General features: G+C 48.5%; 8 protein-coding genes across 8 annotated transcripts; all 8 read right to left on the bottom strand.

Annotated features, from left to right (window-relative positions):
• Positions 1–2,437: 2,437 nt before the first annotated feature.
• TEOVI_000421200 (protein kinase, putative) lies at positions 2,438–4,120 on the bottom strand (the record flags this gene model as incomplete). Its single annotated transcript, XM_067227007.1, has 1 exon — positions 2,438–4,120. One exon carries the CDS (start codon positions 4,118–4,120, stop codon positions 2,438–2,440), a length of 1,683 nt encoding a protein of 560 aa, XP_067083108.1.
• A 760-nt stretch (positions 4,121–4,880) lies between these two features.
• On the bottom strand, positions 4,881–5,663 carry TEOVI_000421300 (Mitochondrial ribosomal protein L51 / S25 / CI-B8 domain containing protein, putative; the record flags this gene model as incomplete). The annotated part of the gene is made up of 1 exon (XM_067227008.1): positions 4,881–5,663. The coding sequence occupies one exon, from the start codon at positions 5,661–5,663 to the stop codon at positions 4,881–4,883; it is 783 nt and encodes a 260-aa protein (XP_067083109.1).
• Positions 5,664–5,966: 303 nt separating this feature from the next.
• Positions 5,967–6,926, bottom strand: TEOVI_000421400 (uncharacterized protein; the record flags this gene model as incomplete). Its single annotated transcript, XM_067227009.1, has 1 exon — positions 5,967–6,926. The coding sequence occupies one exon, from the start codon at positions 6,924–6,926 to the stop codon at positions 5,967–5,969; it is 960 nt and encodes a 319-aa protein (XP_067083110.1).
• Positions 6,927–7,590: 664 nt separating this feature from the next.
• TEOVI_000421500 (cytochrome oxidase subunit VIII) lies at positions 7,591–8,064 on the bottom strand (the record flags this gene model as incomplete). The annotated part of the gene is made up of 1 exon (XM_067227010.1): positions 7,591–8,064. One exon carries the CDS (start codon positions 8,062–8,064, stop codon positions 7,591–7,593), a length of 474 nt encoding a protein of 157 aa, XP_067083111.1.
• Positions 8,065–8,266: 202 nt separating this feature from the next.
• TEOVI_000421600 (uncharacterized protein) lies at positions 8,267–8,764 on the bottom strand (the record flags this gene model as incomplete). Its single annotated transcript, XM_067227011.1, has 1 exon — positions 8,267–8,764. One exon carries the CDS (start codon positions 8,762–8,764, stop codon positions 8,267–8,269), a length of 498 nt encoding a protein of 165 aa, XP_067083112.1.
• A 128-nt stretch (positions 8,765–8,892) lies between these two features.
• Positions 8,893–9,447, bottom strand: TEOVI_000421700 (uncharacterized protein; the record flags this gene model as incomplete). The annotated part of the gene is made up of 1 exon (XM_067227012.1): positions 8,893–9,447. One exon carries the CDS (start codon positions 9,445–9,447, stop codon positions 8,893–8,895), a length of 555 nt encoding a protein of 184 aa, XP_067083113.1.
• Positions 9,448–9,680: 233 nt separating this feature from the next.
• TEOVI_000421800 (diphthine synthase, putative) lies at positions 9,681–10,490 on the bottom strand (the record flags this gene model as incomplete). Its single annotated transcript, XM_067227013.1, has 1 exon — positions 9,681–10,490. The coding sequence occupies one exon, from the start codon at positions 10,488–10,490 to the stop codon at positions 9,681–9,683; it is 810 nt and encodes a 269-aa protein (XP_067083114.1).
• Positions 10,491–10,622: 132 nt separating this feature from the next.
• On the bottom strand, positions 10,623–11,168 carry TEOVI_000421900 (Protein of unknown function DUF84, putative; the record flags this gene model as incomplete). Its single annotated transcript, XM_067227014.1, has 1 exon — positions 10,623–11,168. One exon carries the CDS (start codon positions 11,166–11,168, stop codon positions 10,623–10,625), a length of 546 nt encoding a protein of 181 aa, XP_067083115.1.
• Positions 11,169–15,229: the final 4,061 nt, after the last annotated feature.

Here is a 15,229-nt window from a genome sequence, read left to right on the forward strand (position 1 = left end):
AAGCTGAACCTTCACGTATATAAGGGAACATGTATTCACATGGCAGTCGGGGAATGCCCGAAAAAGGAAAAAAAAATGCAACGGAAGAAATTCCACAAGCAAACGCAAAAACGATGAAGGCGGGAGACTCACGTTCCCCAACATATATATGTTCATTTATTTATATGTTTTACTTAGCAGCCAGCATACCGGCACATATACACATGTGGGCTCACTTCCACCGTCATTCCCTCACCTCCTTCCTTCACTGATGTTGCCACTACACGAGACAAGTTGAGTACACATCCGTATGCCTCTGCTACTCACACGAAATGCAATGCAAATACAAATACAGCGTAGAAAAGGGAACCCATCCGTAATCACAAACTCCCGGCGAATCGGCCAATGAGACGAACATAAAAGACATAAGAAAAGCATCGCTTCACCGTGGCGTCCCGCTGTCCCCATTATTTTTCCCCACCCATCCACTATGGTACATATAGGCTAAACTTTTTTTTTTGTTGCACCTTCATTCTCTAGTTGAGACAACCCCACACATTCCCAAAACTTTCCACCCGTCACGACGCGACGCGACTCAACAACGTTCATTAAAGCGCAACCGATCCGCATACGTATTGCCGCACTGGAGTAACAGTAATAACCCTAATGACAATAGGGACAACAAAAGTAGGAGGGAGAACGTCATAGTTTGAGGAGTTGTGTTCAAAGAAGTGGTGAGCAAGCGCCTAAAAAAATATGTATGTATATATATATGGAGACAGGTATATTTTTTGCTGGCTACACATTCAGATTGAAGGATAAACTAGTCCTTCCACGCAATTTAAAAGAAGTTATCAAACAACACGCCACAGCGGGCAACAAAGGTGGCCAACAAAGCAAAATAAAATGAAGGAAGGAGTAAAACATGCACGTTGGTGCCTGTATTGACCACTGGGTGAGCATACCGCACTTAAGAAATGAGAAGAGGCGGAAACAACACAGAAGCTATGAAGTGACCGCATTCAACAAAGAAACACACACACACACACACACACACGCAGTTGCCCATGAAAGTGGATCCGTGCTTTGGACATAAATTACATAGGCATATATACGAAGAGAGCGAGGGAGAAAAGGTATTGAGAAGATAGAAATCAAAACTTACAGAGGAGGTAAAAAGATATTTTTATGTTCATTGTGGCGCTTTGTTGAACAGGATGGTAAACCCAAATACTTACGCTCACGAGCTAGGGTACATATTAACGCTTGTCTATGCTGGTGCTATCGGTGTCTGACTTCACAGTGAAAACAGCAAGGGGTAGCAACGACCACACAAATCAAGAAGGAAGAAAAAAGTCATCTGTTTTTGCACATGGATACCCCGCTACAACTGCAACCATTCGCTTTGTTGTGTTTGCCAGAAAATATCGTGAGGGGGAAAGCGACAGAACCGTATGCTCGTAAGAAGGAGTTGTAAGAAAGTTTCCTTTTTTTTTTTCTGGTCACCTTGAGCACTGAACGACACCTTCCCTATACTCCCTACACCTTGAAACACCCAAAGCGCTTACTCCAACTTTCGCATGTTCAATGCATCGAAAGAAGATTTAGATGTGAATGCAGCCCCACCTGTATTCGTAGACATCTCATTTTTGTTCGGCACGTGCCAATTTGCATAATCGTATCGGGGATGACAAAACAGCACTTTGTTCTCTAGGGCTCAGCGTGTTATGGATGACAAGTTCCCAACAACACAATGCCACGGGTTAAGGGCTTCTGCCCCCTCCCTCCCCCCCCGCCCAACTTGGGGATGGTATGCGTGCGTTGGGGAGGAGTTAGCGGTGAGAATGATAGTCACGAGAAGGATGAGCGGTAACGCAAACAAGAAGAGGCGGGGAGCAAGTGGCAACCATAGAGTTGGATGATAGGATCTTCACCACCAACTAACTGTTCCCCACCCAACCGCCGCTAGTTTGTCTGACGCGTACGCCTTCAATACACTCACCCCTTTTCACCCCAAACTCCACTGCTATTCAAAAGGGGGTGAGTATCGCAAGGACACGCAGGAGTGGCACCAACCCAAATTCGCTCAACGCATTGTACCTTCTCCCAGCCCCTCGCTGCCGCCGTAATCCTGAACTTTGGGAACATAATTTTCTCAGTAACAGTCGGAGAACGGGACGGCGAGCAAAACTGTTCGCTGCACTCACCCACACTGTGACGTTTTCTACGCACGGACAAGCAGCTTTTCTTTTCGTCGAATTGAAAACTTGCAGAAGTACCGGGGCAGCAACGCTGACTATGACGACGACCAATTCGATCATGGCGTACTCACCGCCGGAAGGCTCTGCGGTGAAGCTGAGGAGAAACACCTGGCCTGCACCCCTGACGTGGATGCGGCTGACCCAGCGACAGCCCTCATACACCAGCGACTTGCGCAACGGGTACACAGCCAAAATCTTCAAGGCCCCGGCTTCGACAAACAATTATACTGGGCCCAGTCGACGTTGGCAAAAAAATCGTGCTTCTTTAAGGATTCAAAACCCCCTGTTTCGTCAGAACCCAGACGATCGCATGGTTCACACCTAAGAAGAAGTTGCACAAGATTCTGAGCATCTGTTGGGAAGGTTTCGGGGAAGGCGATGCTGCCATTCTGATACTCCTTTATCGCCGACATCATGAGCACATGAGTTTTCCCCTGGATCGGTGTTTGACCTGCGAAGAGTTCGAACACAACGCAGCCGAGGGACCATAAGTCGCTCGTCGATGTCGCTTTTCCTGTCTTCACCACCTCTGGAGCCATGTAGGCGACGGTGCCCCCGAATGTGTTCGCTGCGGGGTCATCAATTTTGCAAGCCGAACCAAAATCAGCCAGCTTTACGTGGTGGTCTTTAGTAAGCAAAATATTACACGGTTTAATATCACGGTGTGCGACGCCATGTTGTCGTAGGTACTCTAACGCCAGAACAATTTCAGCTATCATGCGAGGGACAGTAAGTTGTAGATCCTCCGCCGATGCTTCTTTGGCATACTCCTGAAGTGTACCCCCTTCAGCAACTTCCATAACAAGATAGAGTTCCGTCTCATCCTCCGCTACTCCATGCACAAAAACTAGAGAAGGGTGTTGAAGGGTACAACTGAGATGGACCTCCGAGTGGAAGGCAACTACAAACTGCTGACGCTTTGACAAACGACCTTTGTCTACTCGTTTCACCGCCACCACTGTTGACAACTCTTTTTGGGTTGATGGTTCTGTTGTGGCTTCCAAATCCCCCAACCGAGAAGTGTCAGTCCTACTAGAGACAAATTGGTCGCGACATGGCTGTGGGGAGTCGGCTACAGTAGTCGATATACAGGAATGACTTGACGATTGGGTGCTCACGCAAGATGTTGACGCCAAAAAGGCATCCTCTAAGTCACACATGCCCCCGTCCGAGTCACGGTTTAGTGTACTTCGGCCGCACTTAACACCATCCCCAGCAGCGGTGCCCTCAGCCATATCAGAGAAAGAGCAGCCATTCTCTGTGTTGGCGCTACCATGCTTGCTACGACAGTCCCCAGCGGCTACATCAGCAACAGCAGAGATCGAATCACTACGAGCAGCAGCGCTCCCAAAGTTTCGTGGCGGCTCTGTGGGGCTTATGCTAATATCGTCCGCAGGGCCCCCTGTTGCAGCTCCGGAGCTGCGACACGGGGGCGCGACTCGGGGAAGTCCTAATACCGGATCTACGTGGCATTCCACTGCGCTAACATTACGTGCCAACTCTCCATACACTACTTCCCCAAACGAACCATGGCCCAATACCCTATCCAGGAGCCGGAGCCACCCTCTAGGTAGAATCTTGTCCGCTGGTGCATTCAACACAGTTTGCAGCATCTCAGGCAAGTTAAGGAAGTGTGCATTCAACGTGGATGTGCCCCGCGTAGAGCACGTGGGGGATGCTGCAGATTGCGCCGACACTTCGTAAAATACACTAACCGACCGGCGGTGACCCATGGCGCGACGTGCAGCAGGTCTTAGACGCTGCGCAGGCATACCGGCAGTTACGGTTGGGGACCCCTCCACATTTGTGGTTGGTGTGCTGACGGCGTCCCCTAATACCTGCTTGACCGGAAGCTCCTGCTGGGGTTCAGACGGCACCATTTCGTTCCACAGTAATCACACACAAAAGTTCGTTTGCAGACCAAGCTTCAAAGGCGATACAATGCAGAATGAGAGCAATCTGCTAAGTTCTGCCCAGTACTAACTTATCCTAATGTTGGTTTACGTGACTTTGCGTCTCCACAAACCAACAACTTCTGTCGTGTGCCGGGCAGGTAAGTGCCCCGTCAAGCGTAATTTTGGGTGCTCACGTTGCACCCGCAAACGTGCTCAACTGCTTTGTCAGCTGTCGAATAAGTTGTTGGGTTGGCTCTTTGTGTTAAAATTTTTTAAAAAAAGGGAGAGCAAACGGTGAAGGGTTGAGCTTTGAACCTAGAAGCAGAAGAAAATTAAAAGGAAACAGAAGCTATTACAAACGGTGGGGGAACCCCAAAATTCTGTGGGCAACAGCTGAAAACCCCTCACCACTCACCAACTTCGTGTGAGAGAAAAAATGAATTATTTGCAAGATCTGCGGTGAGTCCAGCCGCATATACTTCGTTGAAAAGAGAATCCCAATCGGAAATCTCGTGACGCCAGGTTTCAACAGCATTGGAGGAGTGCCCAACATACGACTGGGGTAGCAGCAGTTGAGACCTCAGTAGCCTGGTCAGTGAATATCGATAAAAGATGCACTCCACCACACAACAATGCATGCAGAACAGGTGCTTGCTCCGTACAGAAGCACAAACCGGAACGCAATCGTTTCGGGCGGCAACTCACGTGCCTTCAACTTCTGGTGTGCATCCACAACGGTCACAAACTAGGGGGGCTTTAATTGTTCCTTTCGTTTTCGCCACCAAACTTCCATGTTATGTGATTCCCTTCTCCTCATCGTGTCGACAGCATCCTGCCCGAGCTCTCGTGGGTCAGGAACAGAGAACAAACGGTACTCACCCATTGTCACCGGACGTTGCTGAAGCTGCCCTCGGGCGTGCTGTCGCTTGAAGTGGGAAAGATTAAACTCCAAATCAGTTTGCATCCTGGGCACCACGTGTCGTTTCCAACGTTCTTGCACCTCTCGTGTGCTCTGCTCCTGTACGCATGTGCGATCCGCAACCCTGCGTTGGATTTCATCCTCCTCCTGCTTCATCTGAGCGCTATACTGCCCGACATAATAGTCCCACTCCTTTTCCGAGAGCTTCCGTCGCCACTGTGGTGCCTCCGTACGGCGGCGCTCCGTTTCATAGTTCCACAACCACGGATTCCACGTCCCCTGCACAGAGCGTCGCTGGAAGTGCAAATGCGAAGCACAGAAAGGCTGATCGTAGTCGTTAGCGGTGCTCACAAGATTGTTCAGTCGTAGGAATATTCCCATCGGGCTCAAATTCTTTGTGTTGTAACTACGCTCACTTCCGTCACGATACACTCCGGTGATGGCCATCTCTGGCCACAGACGCGGCCGGAGATCAATGCTAACGCTTGGGTACTTCGCATGGAAGTGGGGCAGGTGAGTGGCAAGAAACTGTCGTGTGTTTGGGGCCCCGTTGCTGGGGCAATAAGAAATTATCACCTTTTTGAGGCAAAGCTCGCCATTGCGGCTCATGGTCTACCTTTGTCGCGTCCGGTATTGAATTCCTCACCGCCACCGCCACCACCACTATTTCCACAATAAACTACAACAAAAGTAGTTGTTGTAATCCTTTTTAAAAAAAACCCATAGCAAATGAGGAAATGAGCGATTCAAAGTGAAGTGATCCCTATCGCTGCCGACGCAAAAACAGTTGGGGAGAGTTGGATCGCCACCCTCTCCCCCAAAAATAAAAAGCAGTGTAAGCAAAGAGGGCGAAGGAGATACAAGACAGTACTTGTGTGAATTATATAGCACGACGTACAAAGTGACAATCATTTACCTATGAAGACCCTGCATCGTCCATGGGATGCGGGCAGGGGTGCGCTGTAGTCCTAGTCGCGCTCCGCTCACCCGCGCCCGTAGCGGCCCCTTTTCACCGGTAACCCCAGCCATAATACGCTCTGGAGGGTCGGTAGTGTACTCTGCTATTTGTTTCTGAATGTCGCGTAGAAAACCTCGGTGTGGCCAAGCTGGAAGTTCTCCCGTGGGTCCCTCGGGACCCCGGGATAACTCAAACGTGCGCCAAACAAGTTGACTATGCGCGACGACAGGCGTGGATTCCTTCAGCCGATAATATGCTCTGGACATTCGTGGGAATGGGCCTAGCGGCAAGCCACCCTCCTCCACCAGGAACTGTATCGTTGTGAATAGAGGCCAGGTGCTCAAACAGTCAACCTCCTGTGTTGCCCCATTTCCTCCCCCTCCCTCTTCATTTTCTGTAGTTTGCTGGAGGGAGGCATCGAGAGCCGCTACGCAATCTATCAGGTTTCCGTGCGTTTGCCGAACCGCTTCCATCTCGCCGATGCTCAAAGCTATAAGCACGTCATCTGCGGCACGCAACACCTGATTGCTCACAACCACTGCATTCAGGTACGACTGAATTTGTTCATCCAGTGCAGACTGACGCACTGGTGATGCCGATGAAAAGAGGTAGAGTATGTGTTGAGGGTCATGCACGCGCTGCAGCCCGTGCTCAGCAACACACAGCGGTGATTCCCCTACCGTCCCTATGCTCCCTCCGCTAGTCACGCATTTGCTTCCGTGTAAATTCGGAGGTACAATGGAGATATGATTCCCGCACTGTGACAAAGAAACAGTGCCGCCGATGTTGGTCACATTAGCCCCCATGCGTTCTATAGCAAGGGTGTGGCGTTGCCGCAGTGCCCGTAAAAGCAGTAAGCTGTGGTGCACTGCTGGATGACACAAGAAGGCAACATTACAAGATACAGTAAACATACCCGCAAAACACTCGATTCCTGCTCAACCTCACCACCACTTTACAATCCGACTTCTTATAGCCTCCTGGGGCCAGCCAACCTAATGTTACCCAGTCGAAAACCAAGAAGGAGCAGACGCATGGCATAGAAAACGTCACACATACATGTCGAGACTTTGCACGCACCGTGCTATTAGAAGGTACACAGAAGGGTGTGTGCTCATCAGGCGATCGAATTCTACCGTCCCTTGACTTACTCTGTGCAAATTATTTCCCCTACACTATGCAGCTAAAAGAACGAACGCTCGTCTTGTGGCTGCAACAGGTCCACGCTTGTGCTTTACACCCACAGTGTCACTCACATTTTTACCACTCCCTTGCGTTTTGCCGCACCCTGCCGTGCTCAACATATAACATTGCAACGAAGTACACCCGTGCCATAAGGAACGTTGGAATTTTTTTAGAAATATAAGGTAAAAAACAGAAAAATAATCCACATTTACGGTGACTGGGAACAGACAAGACTACCTACTTAAAGACAACAAGGAATAAAAGTTATACATGAACTACTAAGCATGGAACGTACGTAAAATAGTTTCGATAGTACACGATAGCTCCCTTTCACAACTACGTGCATCTTTCCTAACCCTACCATTGGCGTTTTACCGGCTCGGACCCCTTTCATCACAGATCTTCAGTCGTCATTGTTAGCATCGGAGGATTTATGTGAAAGTACGGTTTGATAAACTTGCCATCCGCTGCCCAAACATCCGAACCCTTGGATTGTGCATATGCCCGCGCGTTCTCCCGCTTGAATTCTTCGGGCCAGTCCTGATAGTATATATGGTAAAACGACGAGAAGCACACAGAGATGTATGTCAGATACATAAAAACAAACACTGCGCACCAATTCATAACCACTCGACTCTTTGTCATGCGGTATGTTGAGCGAATGCCAAGTTGATACATACACTTCCAGTACCACTCAAAAGATTGCTTGCGCGAAGCACCGATTAGATGAACAGGCATCTCATCCCACGCGACTTTGAAGCGTTCCAGCGAGTGCATATCAGCGGACAAAAGAGGGCGGTTAGTGCGCAGCATCAGGGCGCGGTGAGACGTTGTGAAGCTCACTGCTGGTGCCGTGCGACGGATCATCGCGTGCAAAATCCAACTTGCTTAACTTAATAAATCAGTGATACTAATTGTTGTTTTCGGGTTGGTGTGCAGACAATAAAAGTGATAAAACACGGCCGAAGCAGTGGAGACAAGCAAAAAAACGGCCGATAGGGCCAAAGCGAATGAACATTTAAGCCCGATTTACTAGCGCTCCATTTCACTCGACAGCCCATTACGGTACTTAAAAGAACTTGTACCATGCTGAGGCAGGCTCCTCCTTCCAGCTCTTGTTTTTAGTTAAACACACCATCAAGTTTTTGCGTTCCGAATTGCAAGATGCAATCCGTCCAGCGAGTTTCATTTCCATGGGACACTCTAAACTGCACCGCACCAGCTGTTCATTAAGGGGGTAGCAAGGGTGCTTCGGTGATAGATCCAACTTGGCGGGGGGTGCAATCTGTTGGTTATACTCCCGTGTTCCCTGGTCCTTCCACCCTGTCACGATCTCGATATTGTGACTGCTGTCATGTTGGTAAATCATGTTACGGATCACATGGCCACCGCTCCGGCGGTTCGGATCTACCGGTACTTCAGGATCAGCGCTCATAAGTGCAGTCCCCACAGCCTCCGTCAATTTGGATGAATACGCACTGGATATTTTAAGCCGATAAAATGCTTTCTTCGCTAACTCAGCTACCTTTACTACAATTGAGCTCGCCGCTGCATGCCCTAAGTTCATGTGTCAGTGATAAGCGACATGAAGCAATTTGAAGATTAAGACTCAAGGACGGATAAGCATATACAGATACAAGTACTTAAACCCCCACCGTGACATACCAGAATCAAAACGATAAATGTGCCTACCACTTACGTAGGAAATGGAAATCTAGTTTTCCACCGTGTGTTATACTGTCCAATCCTGCTCACATCCCTAGATATACCCCGTCTTTCTTTTTCGAGGTTAAGTGTCCGTGTGGTGAGTCCCTGTCCACGCCGTTCATTATTCATGCCGCGCGCATCTTCGCGAGCCATGGGCATCCCTGTCCTAGGATTGCGCACTGCGGGCATGTATTTGTAATATTTGTACGGTTGTTGTTTTCCCCACATCCATGTGCTATGCAGCCACATCTCACGTTGGTCATGAGACGGCTGGGCGGGGCAGCGAACACAAAGTGTATCGTGGATCCATTCAAAGCGACAGTACTCACATCGCAGCTTCAGCTCGTCCCGAGACATGACCATCTGAGGGTCTTTCGATTGCCCTTGGATCTTCTTCATACCATGAGTTGTCCGACCGTCAAAATTATTCCGAGGTAAAAGGATGTGAGAATTCAGTGGCCCAGCGGATAGACCCAGTGGGAAAAAATTTAGCCTCACAGCTGTGGAGCACAAAAAGAGCATCGGCTTTGTTGTTCCACGCATCGTCCACACTTTCTTCACGCGCGCGCTATAATTGCCTAACGCAAACGGCCCCGACACAAGCGCCCCTGCCAGAGGACGCCGAAAAGAGAAAGTAAAGTAGAAGATGGGAAGGAATTACGTTAGCTGAAACCTGATTGGACTTCGCAGTTTAACTACACAACCCCCTAAGAGAGATAAACCAATTATTGCATTTCCGTTAGTATGTTACCCACTTTCGATATTAGTAATTGCTGTTAATTAAGGTAAAAAAGACGCAAGTGCTCTTCCTCGCATGGGTGAACCTCTCCTGCAATAACCAGAGAGTGAAGGGGGGTCCCAAAATCAACTGCACGCAAAGCTTGCATAGGCCCAGCGACGACCTGCTGTGTTGCCGACCCGACTCTCGCCATGCCAACAGCTAGCGTACCCCCGTCCACAGCAACCGCACCCCTACCCTTTCTCTTCTCAACTGCGAGGATTTGGTCAATTGCTTCACTTATCTTCATGTACCGCGGTGGTTCATAAACTTTCCGACCACGCGCAAGATTTTCATCGGAGATCTCCTTTACCTTGATGTCCAATAACACCAAAGTGTGAAGACCTGCGTCACGGTTTGTCTTCAATCTGTCGTACCACGAGTCTGGTTTCCATGTCTCAGTCCAGAAACAAAGTGAAAGCACCTGACCAAATCGATAGAGCTGGAGACCACAGCACCCCACGGCATTGATAATGGAGGCATTATGAATGGCACGACACTCAATCTTCTGTTCCCGACAGCGCACAACCAAGTCGGAGTGCGTCGTTGCCCCAAAGACGTCACCAACAACCAGAAATGCAACCTTTTTACTTTCCGCATCCCTCAAAACATCCCCACTCTCCACCATTTCCCTATCAGCGACAATAACAGGCTTCCCATACGCTGCAGAAAGCTCCTCGGGTGAGCTGTTAATGAGGAACGATGTGTATGCCTCGAGGTAGACAACGTCTGCGTCGTGGACCGCCTTGAGTCCGTTGACTGTGATGTCGTTGGCATCACCAAGTCCCAGACCTATTAGGGTGAACATTGGTGCCTCTTCCTACATACAGGGAGGGGGAACAGTGAAGTATCAATCATTCGGCCAGACCAACGTATTAAATAGCTAGAGCAGGAGGAAACAATTCACAGTGTATTGCCACAAACCGTAATAACATACTCTTTAATTGTCCCAATACGTCCGACTTGACAGAAACGGGGCTAACGCGTATATCAGTCCGTGTGTGTAGGATTCGGCACGATTGAGGTGACCGGCTGTGAGAACTCCCATTGCTCCTTGTCCAGATCTCACGTCCTTCTCACCAGTCATTTCGTCCATTATTTCTGCAAGCTCCTTTCCCTCATTGAGGATCTTCTGCATGAGCTTCTGACTCATTTCAAACCTTCCAGATGACCCTGTCCCCTCGCGTCCACTCGAACGCTCAATGACATGCATCCACCCACATTCAAACCATCTGTCACCGATCTTTTCCAGGCCACCTTCCATTCCTACCCCATAATGGGCATCAGGTATGTGCCGTAGCGCCTCTCGGGCGCGGTGTTGAGCCCCTTCTTGTGACTCTCCCGCTGACATGGGTTGAGCTCGGACAGCTGAACTCACCTCAACAGGTCTGATGTCGTGTTGTTGATCAGGAAAACACTTGTTAACAACCAAGGCAACAGAGTTCAATTTTGCTTTGTTCGTTGTCCCTACTGCCCAAATGATCATTGTGTTACTAACAGCCACAATAACACTAAGAAACGAGTGCTTGATGCTTGCCGAAACCAAGAAGTAGCACCAGCCACAAGGTTAGAAAAGATGTGAGCACAAACGAGAATCGGCCGGTATGTCCGGTTGCACAGGATACAAAAAAGAAAAACAGTAAGACACCTCCATGCGCAAGATGCTGCGACAACATAACACCCAAAGACGTACGCCTAGATTGGCAAGTGCACAACCAGCAGCGCATTACGTATCGGTTCTCTCTGATCATACGCATATATGTATGTAGAGTTCAGAAAGAGAGGAAATGATTACCTACTTGGACTTCCTGTGAGCCAAACACCTAAATAAAGATGGTGGACATCCCGCAGAAACTGAAAATGAGGGTTCCAAAAAAAAAAAAATCAGCCGCCTTGAACGATCATGGACACTGTGCACGGTTGTCAGGCAGCTACGCATGGGTGCATGCGCCCGAATGATTATGCATTACATAACATTTCGGGTGACGTAGCCTCTGGTGCTGAAAAAGTTCCTGTCAAGGTGGTGAGCTTCACAAAGGAAAAGCAATAACACCACCTTACGTTTTGCTTTGCATAAGCAAAGTGATCGATGCCCTCTCACCTACGAAATGATCAGCGGTATTAGAATGTATTTTCTATTGTACACAAGGAGATGCGTGCATGTACTCGCAACAGGTGGTACTGAAGAGCTCTCTCGAACACTGTGCGGGCAGGGGCGTTGGCCCTTTCGGAGCATTACTAAGCAAAAATAAAAATTTCATGTTAACGCTTGCATGGAAAAATTGTTGCTTCTCGTCACCTGCTAAAAAGTCACTGACAACCACCTAGAGTTCATGCGCTGGAACTGGCACGTAGTGCCACTTGAAAGCGACATAACACCATGGCTAACTAACGACACAACGGATCCTCAGCACCTGCAGAACCTCATTTTTGTCGTCCAATAGCATAAGGCCTAATTCTCGATCATGGCAACTGTCTATTCATTGAATCAGTAGCGAGAACGTTATGTTGGAGTCGCTTTTGGCGCCATATGCTTGGCGCTCGGAGACGTCATTCCGTACACATAGCGCCAGCACTTCAGTATACTAAGAACTTCGGCATCTAAATTCCCCAGCCACCTTACGCGGTACCAACAAGGGAAGCAAGTGATATTATTGATCACCTCATCGTGCAGTACTTGCATAAGGGAGAAAACACAGCTGTACCGACGCCTTGCGGAGTTTGTCCAGATAGTATCTGCCTTAGCGTACTTTGCTTTTTCGCCCCCCCCATGCGTAAATGTTACTACCGACTGACTGCCAGTAATACTGAGATGTCTAAACGCCAAATACCTTGGCCGCATAACCGGTGATCTCTACTTGCCGATCACCCGTTAGCAGCGTACAGACATAACCAAATCCTGACACTAGTAATGAGCCGCTCCGCGGGTTGCCAACAGCGCTTGTTTCATGTGTAGTGCCGCAAATTAATGTGCATATCACACTGTCAGGATTTTGCTGAAACAGGATTTTATGATGCATCACAGCTCTTCTTTCTTTTTTAAAAAAAAACTCAAAAGCCGATGTTTCCTACACATTGCAAGCACGCAAGTTCGCTATGGTTACACCCCATTTCTCTTATTCACACGAAGCGCTGTTAGACACCTAATACGCTGCAACGAGGGTGCCTCAACTATTAGCTGAACTCAGAAGGGAGAACACATTCACCGTAGGTTCGTTATGCGGTATAAGAGCCTATGTGATCATAAAAAAAATGAAACGAAGGACAACTGGCTAGCATGTAAGTTAGGTGCAATAAATAAATAAGTTACTGAATTAGAGACGGTAATGGTGACCATCATTTTATGTGTGGAAAACCAACACGTCGTTGACACAGAAGAAACAAAACGTCTAGAATCCTGTATTCCATCTTTACCTGTAAAGTAATTAAAAAAAGAGACACCAGCTCTCCTCTTTTTTTGTGAGAGATGCGTTCAAAGGATACGTACCCCTAAATGGGGTTAAGTTAGTAAGGGAATATGTAGTAGTTACAAAGCCATCGAAGACGGTGCACAACAGTTGCTTTCGGTCAACAAGGCACTCATATAAAGAAAACACATGTTTCATCGTGCTCTGGAGTTTGCAGCCACAACAGAATCAGTTTGGGAACAGAATACCAATAACTTGGTTGACACACACGCAAAAAATCATTTTGTGGCACAAAACTTAAAAATAAATCAGAGACCCGTTCATAAATACACCCGTGTGCACACACAAGCACATGAGTTCGAAGTTATTGGGGGAACATGTTGCATTTGGTGGGTGCTGAAATGAGTTGTGGTTCGCCAACAAACCACAGCTTTTACCTCGTCCTGAAATATCTTCAGTCAGCTAACATTGCACAGCCGTTTTTTTACACGTGATCGTCTTGGGGGGAGGGAGTGCAAAGCACCAAATCTCACCATAATGAGAGGTGGAATAGGAACGCGAGCAACAGATCACTCGTAGGAAACACTACGACAGCAATAACGGATCACTCCAGCGCAAAAAAGCGCAGCTGACAGTAAGCAGCACGTACACTCCGGTGACCCCTCCCCCCCCCAAGGATGTCCCAGTCTCACTCCACTCTTTTTGGCAGAAGAAACCCGCACCATCCCAACTGCTTCAAAAAAAAGTTCCCTGCGAAATCCATTTGCGTCACTGTCAGAACCTTAAAATGTGTCTTCTGTTGACATCTCCAACTGCGTGTCCGAGCGTGTAGCTACTTAACAGACTAATCAGGGTACACGAACCCGCTGCACAGGAAGAAGAGTATACTTTCTCCTATACTCACCTTTGCAACCGGTACATCACTAGCATTTGCTACCTCTATAATTACTCCACATGAAACAAAAATAAATATGCACCTAAGATAATCAAAAACTATTCCTTTGGTACCGCCCCCTCCAGGAACTCGTTCGACACCTGCGGCAACCAAATAAAATACTTTTCGCCTCCCGCAACTCCAGTTACCTTAACGCGACACCAGGCTAGAGAATCTTGCTGAGACAGTGGAAGCCGTAGGACTGTATACCAGTGCGCTAAGACAGGATAGTAGTGAAAAGTTCACGCCATCAAGGCACCCTGGAACCAGCAGCTGAATCACTCCCGGACAGATGTCACCGCAAGAAACCTCCAGTACCTGCGGCCGCACTTTCAACAATATCAGCGTACTCCGACATGTTCCAATGCACCACTCCTACTATTGCCATCTCGAAAGAAGTTTTAAGAGACCCAAGAATCGAGCATCAAAATCACAGCATAACTCAAGTCAACCAGTAGAGAATCTGGTTTCTGCCCCGGGGCCATGACTGCCGATAGGCTGCCAAAGGTTCAATCACCGCCGTGTCGTCGCCATCTCCTTCATTGACTGTTCCGAGAAATTGGCCACGACTGTACACGGCAGCTTTTTGCAGGAAATACGTAAACTTGGCATACAAAGCCCATTCGTCCACTGCATGGCAACGCTCCTGGCTGAACGTGCCCAGCGGCCTCGCTTACAAAGATCAGTCTCCCGACGAGGACACTTCATCTGAGACTAAGCACCAGGCGCATCAGTCGACCCTTTATTCTTAACAATTGTATTGAACCCCTTCCCCCCTGTGAAGCATGACACAACGCAGGCTCCAACCCCATCATGGTTTCTTCGTAGGCGACCAAATGATGAGGAACTAAGATGCTGGAGGCTCTGCTGAGGGAAGCAGACACTACGAATATGTCAGGGGCCAGCTGATACTTCGGCCCCCTTGCCGCACGAAAAGCATGGTCTAAAGTGTTAAGATGACATTTTATGGGTACCGTGGCACTGACACTCGATGATGCCAACATCGAAGCGAGCCCTTCCTCCATTAGTAAAAATACTGGTGATCTGCAGCCAGTACCGCCTTCTCACAAACACGGATCGAGCGGTGGAGAATAATAACTGACATGGACACACTCTCCATTACGCCGAGAATATATCAGAGAAAATATGTACATATACGGATGCACAAGCGCAGCATACGGGTATATGATATCACGTGATGATGCA

The sequence above is a fragment of the Trypanosoma equiperdum genome (assembly GCF_001457755.1).
Source record: "Trypanosoma equiperdum strain OVI genome assembly, contig: ctg_880, whole genome shotgun sequence".
In the NCBI taxonomy this organism is placed as follows: Eukaryota; Euglenozoa; class Kinetoplastea; order Trypanosomatida; family Trypanosomatidae; genus Trypanosoma; species Trypanosoma equiperdum.